Source organism: Leucopleurus acutus (genome assembly GCF_964270905.1).
Source record: "Leucopleurus acutus genome assembly, chromosome: 5".
NCBI lineage: Eukaryota > Metazoa > Chordata > Mammalia > Artiodactyla > Delphinidae > Leucopleurus > Leucopleurus acutus.
The window spans coordinates 75,004,897-75,023,969 of record NC_139147.1 but is presented as its reverse complement, the minus strand read 5'-3'; the positions used below and the strand labels follow the sequence as shown (position 1 = coordinate 75,023,969).

At 38.3% G+C, this 19,073-nt stretch overlaps 1 protein-coding gene across 5 annotated transcripts in view; it reads left to right on the top strand.

The window, feature by feature from the left end:
- OPA1 (OPA1 mitochondrial dynamin like GTPase) overlaps positions 1 to 19,073 on the top strand; it is a 95,950-nt gene that overhangs the window by 34,073 nt on the left and 42,804 nt on the right. For all 5 annotated transcript variants that reach the window (XM_082840452.1, XM_082840451.1, XM_082840449.1 and 2 more), the window contains 6 exons: positions 1,529 to 1,601; positions 1,694 to 1,766; positions 3,026 to 3,141; positions 4,050 to 4,114; positions 4,882 to 4,958; positions 18,099 to 18,264. In XM_082840452.1, the coding sequence (XP_082696578.1) occupies positions 1,529 to 1,601; positions 1,694 to 1,766; positions 3,026 to 3,141; positions 4,050 to 4,114; positions 4,882 to 4,958; positions 18,099 to 18,264 (570 nt within the window). The remainder of the gene's footprint in view (positions 1 to 1,528; positions 1,602 to 1,693; positions 1,767 to 3,025; positions 3,142 to 4,049; positions 4,115 to 4,881; positions 4,959 to 18,098; positions 18,265 to 19,073) is intronic.

The window sequence follows — 19,073 nt, the reverse complement described above, 5'->3', positions numbered from 1 at the left end:
AAGAGTTCTTTCCTAGTAGAGTCATACAGGAAATGCTTAATCCTGCCAGCAACAAGTTACTCATTAGAGACACAGCACCTAAGGTTTTTATCGGGGGCTGTTCATGTAGCCACCCTCAAGTACCAAGATTCCAGACGCCCAAGGGAAAGCAGATGCTCAGCATAAACCACATGGATTGCACAATGAGCCACTGTTATTTAGGGAAAGTTTTATATCAGTGTAGGGAATTGTTTACCAGTTAAGTTCCCAGATGCCAGCCAAGGACAGGCAGGCCTTTCTGAGGACAGCAATCTCAGGCCTGCTGTGTTAACTCTTTTCTGTACAGCCTCAGTGACCTTAGCTTTGCCTTATTTTTAAGGGTAAGGCCTGCCCTTGGCCGTATTGGTCCTGATAGGGAGGAGGGGAGAAGTGAGGTAGAAGCAAATTTCTGTGCTTCCTTCCCATTTCCCATCATTCCTTTCATTTTTCTCCTCTTCTTTAGGAAAATGAGTTTGCATTTCCTTTGAATACAGTTGAAGCTTATATCAGTCTTTTTTTATACCAAAGATTTAGCATTAGCCTAGAAATGTAACTTGTCTTAGAGGAGGGATTCTTTTTTTTTTTTTTTTTTTTTTTTGCGGTACGCGGGCCTCTCACTGCTGCGGCCTCTCCCGTTGCGGAGCACAGGCTCCGGACGCGCAGGTTCAGCGGCCATGGCTCACGGGCCCAGCCGCTCCGCGGCATGTGGGATCTTCCCGGACCGGGGCACGAACCCGTGTCCCCTGCATCGGCAGGCGGACTCTCAACCACTGCGCCACCAGGGAAGCCCAGAGGAGGGATTCTTATCTCAGTATTAATCTTAATGAGCTTCTGGGAGTAGGAACTCTTTTATGTTATGTGTGAATGATAGATCTCTGTGCAAATGTGCATTTTTCTGGAGACAGAGTCTGTAGTTTTTATTTCATTTAGAAAAGGAGTTTTGACCCTAAAAGAGTTGAGAACCACTGGATCCAAATTTTTTTTTTATAGAGTTAAAAAAAGAAAAAAAAAAAGACTGTCCAACTTTGTTAGAATTTAGATATTGGGGAAATAATAATAGCAGCTACTATTATTGTGTGCTTCTGCATGCCTGGCACTGTGTTAAGTATCATATAACCTTTTCAACTACCAGTTTGAAAAAGTTAAGTAGCTTACTTAAGGCCACACACCTAGTAAGTGCCAGAGAAGAAATTCAAACTAAGGCCTGACTCCAAAGCTCTATATGTCATTCCAAGTTCTAATTTTGGTACTTAAGTTTTAACAATACATTTTTAATATAACAAAACTAAATGTATTTCATTTTTTCCTCAAAGAGCAATTGAAATGCATTTTAGTACTTTTGTACAGACATATATAGCAGTTGAAATACATTTCAGTACTTTTGTACAGATATATATTTACCCAAACATATACATATATAGCATTATTAAATTTGCTTTCTAAATAGCATGTTATGCTTTAAAAATTATGTAAACTTACATCTGTTTATTTTTCCCACTTTTGAAAATAGATTCAGCAGATAATTGAAGGAAAACTCTTCCCAATGAAAGCTCTAGGTTATTTTGCTGTTGTAACAGGAAAAGGTATGCAAAGACAAATTATTATAGTTTTTTGTTGTTTTCAAATAATAAAAATGAATTTTCTTAGTGAGAACTTTACCATCATCTCTCCCTAGGAAACAGCTCTGAAAGCATTGAAGCTATAAGAGACTATGAAGAAGAATTTTTTCAGAATTCAAAACTCCTAAAGTAGGTATCTTGTTTAAATATTTAAAGAATTTATAGTGAGGGAGTAGCTTCAGCTGTTTTCATTTAAAAGTTTGTTTTATAGCTATCAGTTTAACATTGAATTTCCAGAATTGAATTCCCAAATAGCGATCTGTATTTAATAAGCAAGTCCTCAAGCTACTCTAACAGAATTGGGAGCAGTTTATCACACAGTACAGTACATGCTGTTGTAATAAACTGCCCCTTGGCATATGGGCATCGGAGACCACACTGACACCACTTAAGTTGTTTTACTTATAAGGTGATTTTTTAAAATCAACACTTACATGTTTAAATGCGTGTACACATTTCTCTTACAGTATTGGGGAAAGTTGGAGTGAGGGGTGGGAGTGTGAAAGGGGTGTCCTTAAATAGATATTGACAGAAATTAACAGAAAATAAGATACTGACAGAAAAGCAAAGAAGAAAAGCTAAAGGGCAACTGAATTTTAAAACATTACAACATGTAGAGAGTCTCTTGAACTGGAAGAGTGCGTTTGCCTCTATATTAGTATAGTAAGTCAAGGTAGTCTTTTCACACGTAGGCTTGAGAATTGTCTGTTGGGTTGGGAGCTGGCAAGTGGGTAGAACTATGCTATCCAATATAGTGGTCACTAGCCTTGTGTGCTTGTTTAAATTTATTTATTTATTTTTGGCTGTGTTGGGTCTTTGTTGCTGCACGCATGTTTTCTCTAGTTTCAGCAAGCAGGGGCTACTCTTTGTTGCAGTGCGTGGGCTTCTCATTGCGGTGGTTTCTCTTGTTGCGGAGCACGGGCTCTAGGTGGCGTGGGCTTCAGTAGTTGTGGCTCTCGGGCTCTAGAGCACAGGCTCAGTAGTTGTGGCGCATGGGCTTAGTTGCTCTGTGGCGTGTGGGATCCTCTCACACCGGGGCTCGAACCCATGTCCCTTACACTGGCAGGCAGACTCTTAACCACTGTGCCACCAGGGAAGTCTCTAAATTTAAATTAGTTAACATTAAACAGAAGGAAAATGTGAGTTCCTCAGTCACACTAGCCACACATTTCAAGGGGTCAATAACCCCATGTGACTAGTAGCTACCATATTGGACAGCACGGGTATAGATTACTTTCCTCATCACAGAAAGTTCATTGGACCGCCCTAGTATAAAATGATTAAGTGGCTATTCTCATTATGTTGTAACAAGCACATTCTCAAACTTGGTGATAGTATTGTCCTTTCTGCCACTTTAATATACTTTAGCTCTGGTTATTGTTTTGTAGGACAAGCATGCTAAAGGCACACCAAGTAACTACAAGAAATCTCAGCCTTGCTGTTTCGGACTGCTTTTGGAAAATGGTACGAGAGTCAGTTGAACAACAGGCCGACAGTTTCAAAGGTAAGTTGGGTTTTTAAAATAAACTCTCAAATTTAGATATTTTATTAGCTGGCAGTCTTGGGCATCCATCAGATTCTTTACTTCCTTTGCTTTAACAGTTGCTTTTCATTCATTTACTATAAAATAGTATGTAGGAAAAGGAAAACTACAAATCTTCAGTTGTATGAGAGCAGGATTTTTCTTTTCAGGGGAAACATTGCTAGGAGAACATTACAAAATTTAAACAGAAAGTTTGCAGTAGTGTTTGGGAGAAAGAACCTAGTATAACTACAGAGAACTCAGATTCTGCCTTTTTAGAGGAAAGAGAGGAAATGTGTTGGAAAGCAGAGCAGACAGTGTACTTTCAGCTACATTGTACTGGTTCCTGAATACCATGCTTTCCTGTTCCATGGCTTTGCTTGCTTCCGTAGTTTCATTTGGTGAGAGTATATCCTCTGCCCATTTTCTCATTAGGAAAGCCTACCTATTTATCCCATTAGTCCCTCAGCAACCTTGTAAGTGTTATTCTCATCTTACAGAAGAGCAAACTGAGGCAGAGAATAATTTACCTAAGTAACACACCCAGCATCAAACAGTAATAGATAATAGACCCAGGGTTTGAATGGGGTTCAAAATCAGGATTGAGTTGGTGGTATGACTTCAGAGTCCCATGCTCTTAGCAGCTGTACTAAATTGTGTCAGCTGTGTGCTTTGTGGATTGAAAATGGAGAAACTAAAGTCAAAGGGATTAGTTTGGAAAACTGTTGTAATAATGCTATTCTGAGATATTGAGAGCCCAGAGTACTCAGGAGCTATCTGCACACTCAGAAATTCAGTTAATATAGCAGATATGTGAGAGATAGCCTTTAACCACTGCATCTGGAACTGAAGAGAATCCTCAAACTTGAGCATTTTTCCTTCTTCCTCAGCAACACGTTTTAACCTTGAAACTGAGTGGAAGAATAACTATCCTCGCCTGCGAGAACTTGACCGGGTAATATTTATGTACCTCATGTATTTTGTATATATCTAATTTAGTATTGTGCTCTAACAAAATTTATGTTGACAAGCAAAATCTGGTAAGCTAAATTGTTTTGGTTTTAACCATGATTACTAATTTAGAGTTGCAAGAATACATTTCCACGAACAGTTGTCACTTTTACAAATAACTTAAATTATTTATTACATAATAAAAAAAAGTAATTAGGGATCATAGGATATCCAAACAAGTATTGAAAATCTTTTTCTGAAAAGGTGAAGAATAGTCTTTCAAGGTGTTATAAATTAACATATTTATGTAATGTAAACTTAAAAATTATACATCAGCTTTTTAACCTTTTCACTGTTCATACTCTAAGTTAATAGGTCTTAAGTATTGGTTTTCCTTGATTTTAAAATGCCATCAGTTGTAAAACACAGCATCAGATTACTGTTAGTAATACACTAAATTAATGTGCGTTGATAACTTTCACATGACGTTTGTTACGTAAAAAACTTACCTGAACCAATGTTCCGTGAAAAACTGCATTCAGAGTTGAATAAGGTAGACGTGTGTCAGTGTCTTTGTCCTTATCTGGATATTGGCATTCCCAAAGAAAGAGACTAGAAGAGAAGAGCGTTACTTGTTGGTCAGGCATGCTTCAAACCTAAGTCCAGCCAGTAGCTTGTCAGAGGCCTTTCTTTTAGTTATCTCTGAAAATCACGGCAGGGCAAATTGACTATCTTATGAAAATCTTACTTACGTGTATCTATATTGCCTAGAACGAACTGTTTGAAAAAGCTAAAAATGAAATCCTCGATGAAGTTATCAGTCTGAGCCAGGTTACACCAAAACATTGGTGAGTATTTGACCTTTTCTCAAAGACTTTACTATGTGAATTATAATGGAATACTAAAACTTAGATTGATAAAGCAGTGATTTATTGTAGCCTTGGCCTGTCCCCCCAAACACTTAGTAAATAGGCAAGAACATAAAAGTATGTTTTTTTGCAAAATCTAACCACTATTCTAGTCTAACCAATTAAATATTTTAAGTATAATGAATTATGTATTTATTATATATCTCTGAGAAGAGATATTCTGAAAGATAGCTTTCTCCATGCTCTTTTTGTTTTTTTTGTGGTACACGGGCCTCTCACTGTTGTGGCCTCTCCCGTTGTGGAGCACAGGCTCCAGACGCGCAGGCTCAGCGGCCATGGCTCAACGGGCCCAGCCGCTCCACAGCATGTGGGATCTTCCCAGACCGGGGCACGAACCCGTGTCCCCTGCATCGGCAGGCGGACTCTCAACCACTGCGCCACCAGGGAAGCCCTCTCCATGCTCTTTTGAAATCTTCATTCATCTTAGGTTTTTCCTTATCTTATACTTAATAAATACATAATTTTGATTTCTATAAAATCATTTAGGTAAAAGTTTTATCAAATTGTGCTTTAGCTAAGTATCAAACAGTCTAACAAAACTGGTTGCTCTTGTTGGATTACACTTAGAGAACAAAACTACAGAGAAAATTGCTGTAGGAGAAGAGTATATTGCTTTCAAATTCTCACATCTGCATAAGAACACTGGTGCTTTTGTAATATGTGTCTGATACGTTTTGTACAGATCACATTTGTTTGAGTTTTTTTTTAAATAGCAAGTAAATGCATTCTTTTGAAAAATACTCATGCAAATCGCTTTTAGGGCCAAGTGTCACCTTCAATTTATGTTTTATGTAAATATTGGCGCTCTTAAATATGTTGGAATGGCAGTAACCAAAATAGGTTCCATGTACCTCAAGCAAGCTATGTATAAATAACTTAAATTTAAAATTTTTATAATCGTATTTTAATTAACAAATCCCTTATATAAAAATTATCTTTATAATGAAGTCTGTAGTTTAAGAATTTATTATTCTTGGAGCAGAACTGCCATTTATTATGAATATTTTCTGTAACACTTATATTTGCTCAGTTGAAGATTATCAAAATGGAACTTAGACAGTAGTGTCCAGTCCTTAAGTTTGTATTCAGTACTACTAGTTTCCTTATGTTGGTGCCCTTTCTTCCTCAGTAGTGAACCCTTTTCTCTCTTCAAGTAGTCAAAATTTGCCTATTTTTAATCTCTCTCCTTATCCAAAAAAGAATTCTGATCTTATCTGTTGATTGATTAATCATATATATATATATATACACACAAAAAAACTTATCATTATTATTTGTATTTTAAGCCAGTTCTATGGCTTTCTATAAGTCATCCAGTTTTTGAAATTTGCAAGAGATAGATATGTGTGTGTGTATATATGTATGTATGTGTATAGTATATACATATACATATACACACAGAATGAATAGTACTACTTACCTTACTAGGTTGTATGAAGATAATGTACAGAAAAGTGATTTGTAAACTATGATAACTCATAATGCTATTTATGGGAGAAAAATGTGGTGCCTCTGTGAATTTCTGCCATCATCAAATGGAATGGTTAGTTTTGTTTGGACAGAGCAAGTCTGAAATCAAAGTGTACCTACACTTAAGCGAGCCTTGAAGATAAATCTAATTTACTTAACACACGGGTGGTGAAGGGAATTTGTGAAGGGACAAGAAACCTATATTGCCAGATTGCCTATTGAGAAGGCAAGGGAGATAACTAGGACATCTGGCTGCTAGAGATTTATTCTTTGAGCTGCTGGATCTTTTCATCACCACCCCTCCACCTCCGCCGCACCCTTTTTCCCCAGACGCTGTAGCTTAACACAAACACAGATCAAAATAGCAGGTCCTAATCTTAGCTGTTTGTGCCACATTGATTTCAACTGCATTGCACCCAAAATGTTTTATTTTTGTGACATAGTTGATGTTGTATCAGGTAGTATCTTTTTGCTGCTTAATGCCTTATGTGACACTTTAGGATACAACTCTAAGATGTTTATAATTATTTAAGTCACAGGACTGTTTGATCTGTATTTGGTAATTTGGAAGCACTGTTACAAGCATTTTGTCATTCTATACTTCAGTCATATTTTAAGAAAGTTATTGGAGGTTTAGATTTGACATATGATTCATTAGAGTAAGAAATAGGCTCTCAGCGCTTTCACACAATATACTTGATCTTTAGGAGTCGATTACGGACACTAAGCAGGAGATAGTTATTTTATCCTTAGTTAGAAGGATAGCTGGCAGGATTTATAGAAATACACTTAAAAATGGTATCGCAGTATGCATACAATTTTTGGTGAAAAGTATTAAGTTTATTTTGTTGAAGTTAAAAGAATGAAAGGAATATGGGAATGCACAGTTAAGTACCCTAACTCAGATGTAAGGAATCAAAAACGATTTCTTATAATTTGAGATTTAAAGAGTGAATAGATGCTAGGTAAAGGCAGTGACCAGAATATTGCAGAGGCCAAGAGGTGGGAGCAAGAAAAGTGACAGAAGTAACTGAAGACAGGTACCTATGGCTTTAGCATAGAAGGAGGCAAGAGGAAGAAGATGAAACGGTGGATATAAGCAAGATATAGATGATTAAGGACCTTAGAAACCATGTTTAGAAGCTTGAAATTTATCCCACAACCAGTGAGGGCCAATGAAGAGGTTTAGGCAGATTTGCATTTTAAAAAGATTTTTGTAGTAGGGAAAGTGGAATACAGGTGGAGAAAACTGAGCAAGGAGACAGTTGACTGTTGAAACAATCTAGACCAGAAGAGATAGTGGCTTGAACTTGAATAGTGGTTGTACAGGTGGAGAAGAGGAGACATTTTTGAGATATTTGAGAGGTTACCTAGAGGATAGAATTGACAGGATTTAGTGATTGGATGTGTAGATAATGGAGAAGAGGAGTCAGTTAAACACTGAGTACATCTATATCCAGTAATTATATTGCTAGGGCTCTATTGAAATGAAGATATTTTTGACGAAGATGAACACATAAGAATCTTCACCATGGTTTTGTTTATAAGTGTAAAAAATTGAAAACTTGTGTGTTTTTATTTGTAATTACATAATATTTTATTTATCCATAGAGTGGATTACTATGCAGCCATTGAAAAATGTAGGATGTCAACATGGAAAACTATGTACAATATACTTTAATATTATATTTATTAAACAGTATGTGTAATATCACCTATGTAAACACACACAAATAGTAATGTAGGCATTGAATATTTTTAATGATAAATTAAGCTGTGAATAGTGGTCATTTAGTGAAAGAGATATTATGGAGGACTTCTTACTTTTTCTGTATTGGTTTTAAATTATATGGAGTAAGTCCTCTGCTTTAAAAGAAGAAATTTTCATTTTGAAAAAAAATTTAATTAAAAGGGCATATAGGTAGGGTTCAGGAGATAAAGGTGGTGATAAATAGAACTATAATGGTAGTTGTATTTTGTGTATTAGTGGTATTTATCCCTGGACGATGGCAAAACTTAGAGAAGAAGTCTACAATCACCTAGAATATATACTGGGGGAACTGGTCGATGTGAGTAGAGGACTAATGGTCTGGAAGAGAGATTGTGGGGTAAGGAGAACATCCACTTCCTGACTCTGAAGCACATTCAGCTAATGAGCAGCTTCCAGGCAGCAGAATTTGAGGACAGTTACTGCCTGTAAGGGAGGGGAGGGTCAGGAAAGGTTTGAAGATGTAAGGAAAAGGGAAAGAATGAGAATATAAAATGGTTTGTTTGTTATGGAACAAGGTATTGGAGGCACAATAAAAGTTATTGTGATGGAGGGGAGCAGGGGGAGTCTGGACGGAGGACAGCAGCTTAGTGATGAAAGGGCAAGTGAGCTGGGTAAGGATAAGTGACAGCAGCCACCTTTGGTGGATTGGGAAGCTGCAGCCTCCTTTGAGAAAGTTACCTAAGGCTTGTCAGAATTTGGTGGTGTGGAATTTTGTTATGATCTCCTTGAAAGGGTGTCTGGGTTGTAGAGTCCTGTCCCATAGACTCCTAGGAAGAGATTAACAGACCATGTCTGTTCTGAGGCAGGAGCAGCAAAAGGCCTTCGTGGTCAGAGGCTGTATCCTGATTTTTTGTTCATCTTTCAGATATCTTGAGTTTGTGTTTAAAATTGTCTGAATAGATGGCCCTGACAAACTTCTTTTCTTCCACCTTGCTCTTAAAATTCTCCCATTATCTGTCATTAATGCCATGACTAAATGGACTTTGTCTTTTTGATCCTCAGTGGTGTATTCTCTCCGCATATTCATTCTCTCTCTCTTTCCTTCCTTCCTCCCTTCTTTCCTTCCTTTTGTTTTTATTAGTTGACATGCAATATTATGTTAGTTTCAGTGCACTACATAGTGTTTTGTTTTAACATCTTTATTAGAGTATAATTGCTTTACAATGGTGTGTTAGTTTCTGCTTTATAACAAAGTGAATCAGTTATACATATACATATGTCCCCATATCTCTTCCCTCTTGCATCTCCCTCCCTCCCACCCTCCCTATCCCACCCCTCTAGGTAGTCACAAAGCACTGAGCTGATCTCCCTGTGCTATGTGGCTGCTTCCCACTAGCTATCTGTTTTACGTTTGGTAGTGTATATATGTCCATGCCACTCTCTCACTTTGTCCCAGCTTACCCTTCCCTCTCCCCATATCCTCAAGTACATTCTCTAGTAGGTCTGCATCTTTATTCCCGTCTTGCTCCTAGGTTCTCCTGACCATTTTCTTTTTTTTTTTTTAGATTCCATATATATATGTTAGCATACAGTATTTGTTTTTCTCTTTCTGACTTACTTCACTCTGTATGACAGTCTCTAGGTCCATCCACCTCACTACAAATAACTCAATTTCATTTCTTTTTATGGCTGAGTAATATTCCATTGTATATATGTGCCACATCTTCTTTATCGATTCATCTGGTGATGGACACTTAGGTTGTTTCCATCTCCTGGCTATTGTAAATAGAGCTGCAATGAACATTTTGGCACATGACTCTTTCTGAATTATGGTTTTCTCAGGGTATATGCCCAGTAGTGGGATTGCTGGGTCATATGGTAGTCCTCTTTTGAGTTTTTTGAGGAAATTCCATACAGTTCTCCATAGTGGCTGTATCAATTTACATTCCCACCAACAGTGCAAGAGGGTTCCCTTTTCTCCACACCCTCTCCAGCATTTATTGTTTGTAGATTTTTTGATGGTGGCCATCTGACCAGTGTGAGATGATATCTCATTGTAGTTTTGATTTGCATTTCTCTAATGATTAATGATGTTGAGCATTCTTTCATGTGTTTGTTGGCAGCAATCTGTATATCTTCTTTGGAGAAATGTCTATTTAGGTCTTCTGCCCATTTTTGGATTGGGTTGTTTGTTTTTTTGTTATTGAGCTGCATGAGCTGCTTATATATTTTGGAGATTAATCCTTTGTCAGTTGCTTCATTTGAAAATATTTTCTCCCATTCTGAGGGTTGTCTTTTGGTCTTGTTTATGGTTTCCTTTACTGTGCAAAGGCTTTTAAGTTTCATTAGGTTCCTTTTGTTTATTTTTGTTTTTATTTCCATTTCTCTAGGAGGTGGGTCAAAAAGGATCTTGCTGTGATTTATGTCATAGAGTGTTCTGCCTGTGTTTTCCTCAAAGAGTTTGATAGTGTCTGGCCTTACATTTAGGTCTTTAATCCATTTTGAGCTTATTTTTGTGTATTGTGTTAGGGAGTGATCTAATCTCATACTTTTACATGTAGCTGTCCAGTTTTCCCAGCACCACTTATTGAAGAGGCTGTCCTTTCTCCACTGTACATTCTTGCCTCCTTTATCAAAGATAAGGTGACCATATGTGCGTGGGTTTATCTCTGGGCTTTCTATCCTGTTCCATTGATCTATATTTCTGTTTTTGTGCCAGTACCATACCGTCTTGATTACTGTAGCTTTGTAGTATAGTCTGAAGTCAGGGAGCCTGATTCCTCCAGCTCCGTTTTTCTTTCTCAAGATTGCTTTGGCTATTTGGAGTCTTTTGTGTTTCCATACAAATTGTGAAATTTTTTGTTCTAGTTCTGTGAAAAATGCCAGTGGTAGTTTGATAGGGATTGCATTGAATCTGTAGATTGTTTTGGGTAGTAGAGTCATTTTCACAGTGTTGTTGGTTGTTCCAATCCAAGAACATGGTATATCTCTCCATCTATTTGTATCATCTTTAATTTCTTTAATCAGTGTCTTATAATTTTGTGCATACAGGTCTTTTGTCTCCTTATGTAGGTTTATTCCTAGATATTTTATTCTTTTTGTTGCAATGGTAAATGGGAGTGTTTCCTTAATTTCACTTTCAGATTTTTCATCATTAGTGTGTAGGAATGCAAGAGGTTTCTGTGCATTAACTTTGTATCCTGCTACTTTACCAAATTCATTGAGTAGCTCTAGTAGTTTTCTGGTAGCATCTTTAGGATTCTTTATGTATAGTATCATGTCATCTGCAAACAGTGACAGCTTTACTTCTTCTTTTCCAATCTGGATTCCTTTTATTTCTTTTTCTTCTCTGATTGCTGTGGCTAAAACTTCCAAAACTATGTTGAATAATAGTGGTGAGAGTGGGCAACCTGTCTTGTTCCTGATCTTAGTGGAAATGGTTTCAGTTTTTCACCATTGAGGACGATGTTGGCTGTGGGTTTGTCATGTATGGCCTCTATTATGTTGAAGGAAGTTCCCTCTGTGCGTACTTTCTGCAGGGTTTTTATCATAAATGGGTGTTGAATATTGTCAAAAGCTTTCTCTGCATCTGTTGAGATGATCATATGGTTTTTCTCCTTCAGTTTGTTAATATGGTGTATCATGTTGATTGATTTGCGTATATTGAAGAATCCTTGCATTCCTGGGATAAACCCCACTTGATCATGGTGTATGATCCTTTTATTGTGCTGTTGGATTCTTTTTGCTAGTATTTTGTTGAGGATTTTTGCATTTATGTTCATCAGTGACATTGGCCTGTAGTTTTCTTTTTTTGTGACATCTTTGTCTGGTTTTGGTATCAGAGTGATGGTGGCCTCATAGAATGAGTTTGGGAGTGTTCCTCCCTCTGCTATATTTCGAAGAGTTTGAGAAGGATAGGTGTTAGCTCTTCTCTAAATGTTTGATAGAATTTGCCTGTGAAGCCATCTGGTCCTGGGCTTTGGTTTGTTGGAAGATTTTTAATCACAGTTTCAATTTCAGTGCTTGTGATTGGTCTGTTCATACTTTCTATTTCTTCCTGCTTCAGTCTCAGCAGGTTGTGCATTTTTAAGAATTTGTCCATTTCTTCCAGGTTGTCCATTTTATTGGCATAGAGTTGCTTGTAATCTCTCATGACCTTTTGTATTTCTGCAGTGTCAGTTGTTACTTCTCCTTTTGCACTTCTAATTCTATTGATTTGAGTCTTCTACCCTGGCTAATGGTTTATCAATTTTGTGTATCTTCTCAAAGAACCAACTTTTAGTCTTATTCATCTTTGCTATCTTTTCCTTCATTTCTTTTCCATTTATTTCTGATCTGACCTTTATGATTTCTTTCCTTCTGCTAATTTTGGGGGTTTTTTGTTCTTCTTTCTCTGATTGCTTTAGGTGTAAGGTTAGGTTGTTTATTTGAGATATTTCTTGTTTCTTAAGATAGGCTTGTATAGCTATAAACTTCCCTCTTAGAACTGCTTTTGCTGCATCCCATAGGTTTTGAGTCGTTGTGTTTTCATTGTCATTTGTTTCTAGATATGTTTTGATTTCCTCTTTCATTTCTTCAGTGACCTCTTGGTTATTAAGTAGTGTGTTGTTCAGCCTCCATGTGTTTGTATTTCTTACAGATCTTTTCCTGTAATTGATATGTAGTCTCATAGCGTTGTGGTTGAAAAAGATACTTGATACGATTTCAATTTTCTTAAATTTACCAAGGCTTGATTTGTGACCCAAGATGTGATCTATCCTGGAGAATGTTTCATGAGCACTTGAGAAGGATGTGTATTGATTTTGGATGGAATGTCCTATAAATATCAATTAAGTCCATCTTGTTTAATGTATCATCTCAAGCTTATGTTTCCTTATTTATTTTCATTTTAGATGATCTGTGCATTGGTGAATGTGGGGTGTTAAAGTCCCCTTCTATAATTGTGTTACTGTCAATTTCCCCTTTTATGGCTGTTAGTATCTGCCTTATGTATTGAGGTGCTCCTATGTTGAGTGCATAAATATTTACAATTGTTACATCTTCTTGGACTGATCCCTTGACCATTATGTATTGTCCTTCTTTGTCTCTTGTAATGCTCTTTATTTTAACATCTCTTTTGTCTGATATGAGAATTGCTATGCCAGCTTGCTTTTGATTTCCATTTCCATTGAATATCTTTTTCCATCCCCTCACTTTCAGTCTGTATGTGTCCCTAGGTCTGAAGTGGGTCTCTTGTAGACAGCATATATACGGGTCTTGTTTTTGTATCCATTCAGCCAGTGTATGTCTTTTGGTTGGAGCATTTAATCCATTTACATTTAAGGTAATTATTGATATGCATGTTCCTATTACCATTTTCTTAATTGTTTTGTGTGTGTTATTGTAGATCTTTTCCTTCTCTTTTGTTTCCTGCCTAGAGAAGTTCCTTCAGCATTTGTTGTAAAGCTGGTTTGGTGGTGCTGAATTCTCTCAGCTTTTGCTTGTCTGTAGAGCTTTTAATATCGCTGTCAAATCTGAAGGAGATTCTTGCTGAGTAGAGTAATCTTGGTTGTAGGTTTTTCTCTTTCGTCACTTTAAATATGTCCTGCCACTCCCTTCTGGCTTGCAGAGTTTCTGCTGAAAGATCAGCTGTTGACCTTATGGGGATTCCCCTATGGGTTACTTGTTGTTTTTCCCTTGCTGCTTTTAATATTTGTTCCTTGTATTTAATTTTGGATAGTTTGATTAATATGTGTCTTGGCTGTTTCTCCTTGGAATTATCCTGTATTGGACTCTCTGTGCTTCCTGGGCTTGATTAACTATTTCCTTTCCCATATTAGGGAAGTTTTCAACTATAATCTCTTCAGATATTTTTTGAGTCCCTTTCTTTATCTCTTCTTCTTCTGGGACCCCTATAGTTCGAATGTTGGTGCGTTTAATGGTGTCCCAGAGGTCTCTGAGTCTGTCCTCAGTTCTTTTCATTCTTTTTTCTTTATTCAGCTCTGCAGTAGTTATTTCCACTATTTTATCTTCCAGGTCACTTATCTGTTCTTCTGCCTCAGTTATTCTGCTATTGATCCCATCTAGAGTATTTTTAATTTCATTTATTGTGTTGTTCATCGTTGTTTGTTTCATCTTTAGTTCTTCTAGGCCCTTGTTAAATGTTTCTTGCATTTTGTCCATTCTATTTCCAAGATTTTGGATCATCTTTACTATCATTATTCTGAATTCTTTTTCAGGTAGACTGCCTATTTCCTCTTCATTTGTTAGGTCTGGTGGGTTTTTATTTTTCTCCTTCATCTGCTGTGTGTTGTTCTGTCTTCTCATTTTGCTTATCTTACTGTGTTTGGGGTCTCCTTTTTGCAGGCTGCAGGTTCGTAGTTCCCGTTGTTTTTGGTGTGTGTCCCCAGTGGCTAAGGTTGGTTCAGTGGGTTGTGTAGTCTTCCTGGTGGAGGGGACTGGTGCCTGTGTTCTGGTGGATGAGGCTGGATCTTGTCTTTCTGGTGGGCAGGTCCACGTTTGGTGGTGTGTTTTGTGGTGTCTGTGGCCTTATTATGATTTTAGGCAGCCTCTCTGCTAATGGATAGGGTTGTGTTCCTGTCTTGCTAGTTGTTTGGCATAGGGTGTCCAGCATTGTAGCTTGCTGGTCGTTGAGTGAAGCTGGGTGTTGGTGTTGAGATGGAGATCTCTGGGAGATTTTTGCCGTTTGATATTACGTGGAGCTGGGACGTCTCTTGTGGACCAGTGTCCTGAAGTTGGCTCTCCCACCTCAGTGGCACAGCCCTGACGCCTAGCTGGAGCACCAAAGAGCCTGTCCTCCACGCAGCTCAGAATAAAAGGGAGAAAAAAGAGAAAGAAAGAAGAAGATAAAATAAAAGAAAGAAGAAGATAAAATAAAGTTATTAAAAGAAAAAATAATTATTAAGAAAAAACGTTTTCTTAAGTAATTAAAAGAAACAATGGACAGACAGAACCCTAGGACAAATGGTAAAAGCAAAGCTATACAGACAAAATCACACACAGAAGCATACACATACACACAAACAAAAAGGGAAAATGGGAAAATATATATATATATCGTTGCCCCCAAAGTCCACCTCCTCACTTTGGGATGATTTGTTGCCTATTCATGTATTCCACAGTTGCAGGGTACATCAAATTGATTGTGGAGATTTAATCTGCTGCTCCTGAGGCTGCTGGGAGAGATTTCCCTTTCTCTTCTTTGTTCGCACAGCTCCCGGGGTTCAACTTTGGATTTGGCCCCGCTTCTGCGTGTAGGTCGCCTGAGGGCGTCTGTTCTTCGCTCAGACAGGACGGGGTTAACGGAGCAGCTGCTTCAGGGGCTCTGACTCACTCAGGCCGGGGGTGGGGGCGGGTGGGGAAGGGGCACGGAGGCGGGGTGAGCCTGCGGTGGCAGAGGTCAGCCTGACGTTACACCAGCCAGAGGCTCGCCGTGTGTTCTCCCGGGGAAGTTGTCCCTGGATCCCGGGACCCTGGCAGTGGCAGGCTGCACAGGCTCCCCGGAAGGGGGGTGTGGATAGTGACCTGTGCTCGCACACAGGCTTCTTGGTGGCGGCAGCAGCAGCCTTAGCGTCCCATGCCAGTCTCTGTGGTCCGCGCTTTTAGCCGCGGCTCATGCCAGTCTCTGGAGCTTCTTTAAGTAGCACTCTGAATCCCCTCTCCTCGCGCACCAGGAAACAAAGAGGGAAGAAAAACTCTCTTGCCTCTTCGGCAAGTCCAGACTTTTCCCTGGATTCTCTCCCGGCCAGCCGTGGTGCACTAACCCCCTGCAGGCTGTGTTCACGCCGGCAACCCCAGTCCTCTCCCGGTGCTCCGACCGAAGTCCGAGCCTCAGCTCCCAGCCCCCTCCCGTCCCGGCGGGTGAACAGACAAGCCTCTCTGGGCTGGTGAGTGCTGGTCGGCTCTGATCCTCTGTGCGGGAATCTCTCCACTTTGCCCTCCGCACCCGTGCTGCTGCGCTCTCCTCCGTGGCTCCAAAGCTTCCCCCCTCCGCCACCCTCAGTCTCCACCCGCGAAGGGGCTTCCTAGTGTGTGGAAACCTTTCCTCCTTCACAGCTCCCTCCCACTGGTGCAGGTCCTGTCCCTATTCTTTTGTCTCTGATTTTTCTTTTTTCATTGCCCTACCCAGGTACATAGGGAGTTTCTTGCCTTTTGGGAGGTCTGAGGTCTTATGCCAGCGTTCAGTAGGTGTTCTGTAGGAGTTGTTCCACATGTAGATGTATTTCTGATGTATCTGTGGGGAGGAAGGTGATCTCTGCATCTTACTCTTCTGCCATCTTGAAGCTCCTCCTCTACATAGTGATTTGACAATTGAATACATTATGGAAGTGTCATCACGATAAGTCTAGTAACCATCTGTCCCCATACAAAGTTATTACAGTATTATTGGTCATGTTCTTCATGCTGTATATTACATCCTATGACTTATTTATTTTACAACTGTATGTTTATACCTCTATCTTCTTCACGTGTTTTGTCCTCCCTCCCATACTCTTTTGTTTTCTGGTTGTAAGGGAAAAAAGACCTGAAAATTAGCAAGGGAAGACCTGCAGCTAAGCTCATTGACTCAGTAGACTTAATTTTACACAAAATATTGAGTGAGTATGAGTCAACTTGCATGGCAGGAAGTGTTGGCTCTCCTCACCCAAGAAAAGTGCAGTTTGGCTTTTGGACAGAAAGGGGTGTTTCTGTTGCCCTGAGCTTTGTAACTGCATCCTAAAAGGTGAGGTTACTCCTAAGACTGATCATTTGATAAACATGGTGTTTTTGTATGTTTTAGCACTGTATAACAGTAAAGATTAGTTTGGGAGAAGCCAAATAAATATTTTCTAGAGATTTCAAATTTTTTCTTGATTGAAGTAGTTTTCTTTATTCTATTTAGAGAACCGTATTCTTGTAAGATGTCTTTTAAAAGGTAGAATTTTCAGCTTGATTATTCATCCTTTATGTTATCATGAAATGTTGAACAATTTTACCTAGCAATATCCCATAATGTCTCTGTGCTTTGTGCTGTGGTCTGATAAATTGTTAAAATCATACCAAGAAGTTTACAGTCTTGGACTCTACTTCACAGTCAACACATATAATGTATGTATTAATATTAGGTAAATGAACACATAAAAAGATACTTGGAATTACTAGTCATTAGGGAAATGCAAATTAAAACCATAATGAGATACCACTGTAAACCTATTATAGTGACAAAAATGAAAATGACTAATCATACCAAATGTTGGCAAGATGTAGAGGATCTAGAACTCTCATACTCCTCTTGTGGGAATGTCAAATGGTTCAACCGATTTGGAAAACATTTTGGCAGTATCTTATAAAGTTAAATATAAAATTACTATATGATCCAGCCATTCCACTCCTAGATATTTGCCCAAGAGGCACAAGAGCATATGTCATACAAAGACTTGTACATGAATGCTCCTAGCAGCTTTATTTGTGATAGCCTGCAACTGGAAACAGCCCAAATGTCCGTCAGCAGGTGAATAAGTAAACAGATTTATGCAATGGAATATTACTCAGCAAAAAAGGAAATGAAATATTAATATACACAACAACATGGATGAATCTCAAAGTAATTATGCTGATGAAAGAAGACAGAGAAAATAAGAGTACATGCTACATGACTGCATTTATGTTAAGTTGTAGAAAATAAACTAAGCTGTAGTGACAAAGTAAATCCAGTGGTTACAACTTTCGAGGATGATGAAAAGGTTCATTATCTTGATTGCGGTGGTACATAGGCATGTACATATATCAGAACTTTAAATATGTACAATTTATTGTAAGTTGATACTTCAATAAAGCTGTTTATAAAAGCTTAATATTTGAATTTGGTGTTCTTGGAACTTTTTTTTTTTTAATTTCAGGGAGGAAATCCTTCAGCAGTCTTTGTGGGAAAGAGTATCAACTCATGTGATTGAAAACATCTATCTTCCAGCTGCACAGACCATGAATTCTGGAACTTTTAATACGACAGTGGATATCAAGCTTAAACAGTGGACTGATAAGCAGCTTCCTAATAAAGCAGTCGAGGTTAGGATATAATTTAATTAAATGGGTAAGAAGCATTATGTGAAGGGATTAGGAGCTGTGAATTTTAGGTTTTATTCCTATCACAGCCACTATCTTTCTCTTTGGTCCTTATGCTCCTTTTATTCTTTATTCCTAATCTCTATTGGGATTAACCTTAATGTTCCTACCAGTTACTACTGTCAAAAAAATTTACTAATTGGTATGGTGTTGGTCTGAGGGTACTGGTTCTCCTTCCAAAGGTAGCATTTAACAAAACTGGCAAAATTTGTTTGAATGTGAAATATTTTTAACTTCTTCTGTAGTTAGAGATTCCATAAGGAAAATGTTTAATGGATGAAACATTTTATTTGTTGATTTTATGCAGGGCTCAATTTTACTTAAATAATTATTTCCTTAGTTAGGACCCTGCCAGAAGGTTAGACTAGGAATTGTAAGCAAGTACCTTAGAGAAAGCATTTCTGATACCCATGTATCTTGGCTCTACCACTTTGTAGCTATGCGATCTTTGGGCTGTTTGCTTAATAACCTTCCTGTTTTCTCATTTATAAAATAAGGATGAAAGTGTTGCCTACATCATAAATTGTTGTGAGGAGTCAAGGAGTTAACATATGTAGAATACTTAGACAGTATCTGCTCCATAGTAACCATTTGGTAAATGCCAGCTGCTATTATGATGATTATGGTCATCATCCAAGTTGATCTTGCCAGGCACATTACTCTGAAGAACGATTGTTGTAGATAAGAGCCAGTGTGTCCTTTGCTTCGGTGTGAAGTTGCTCACAAAATTAGAATCCGTGTTAAAAATAATT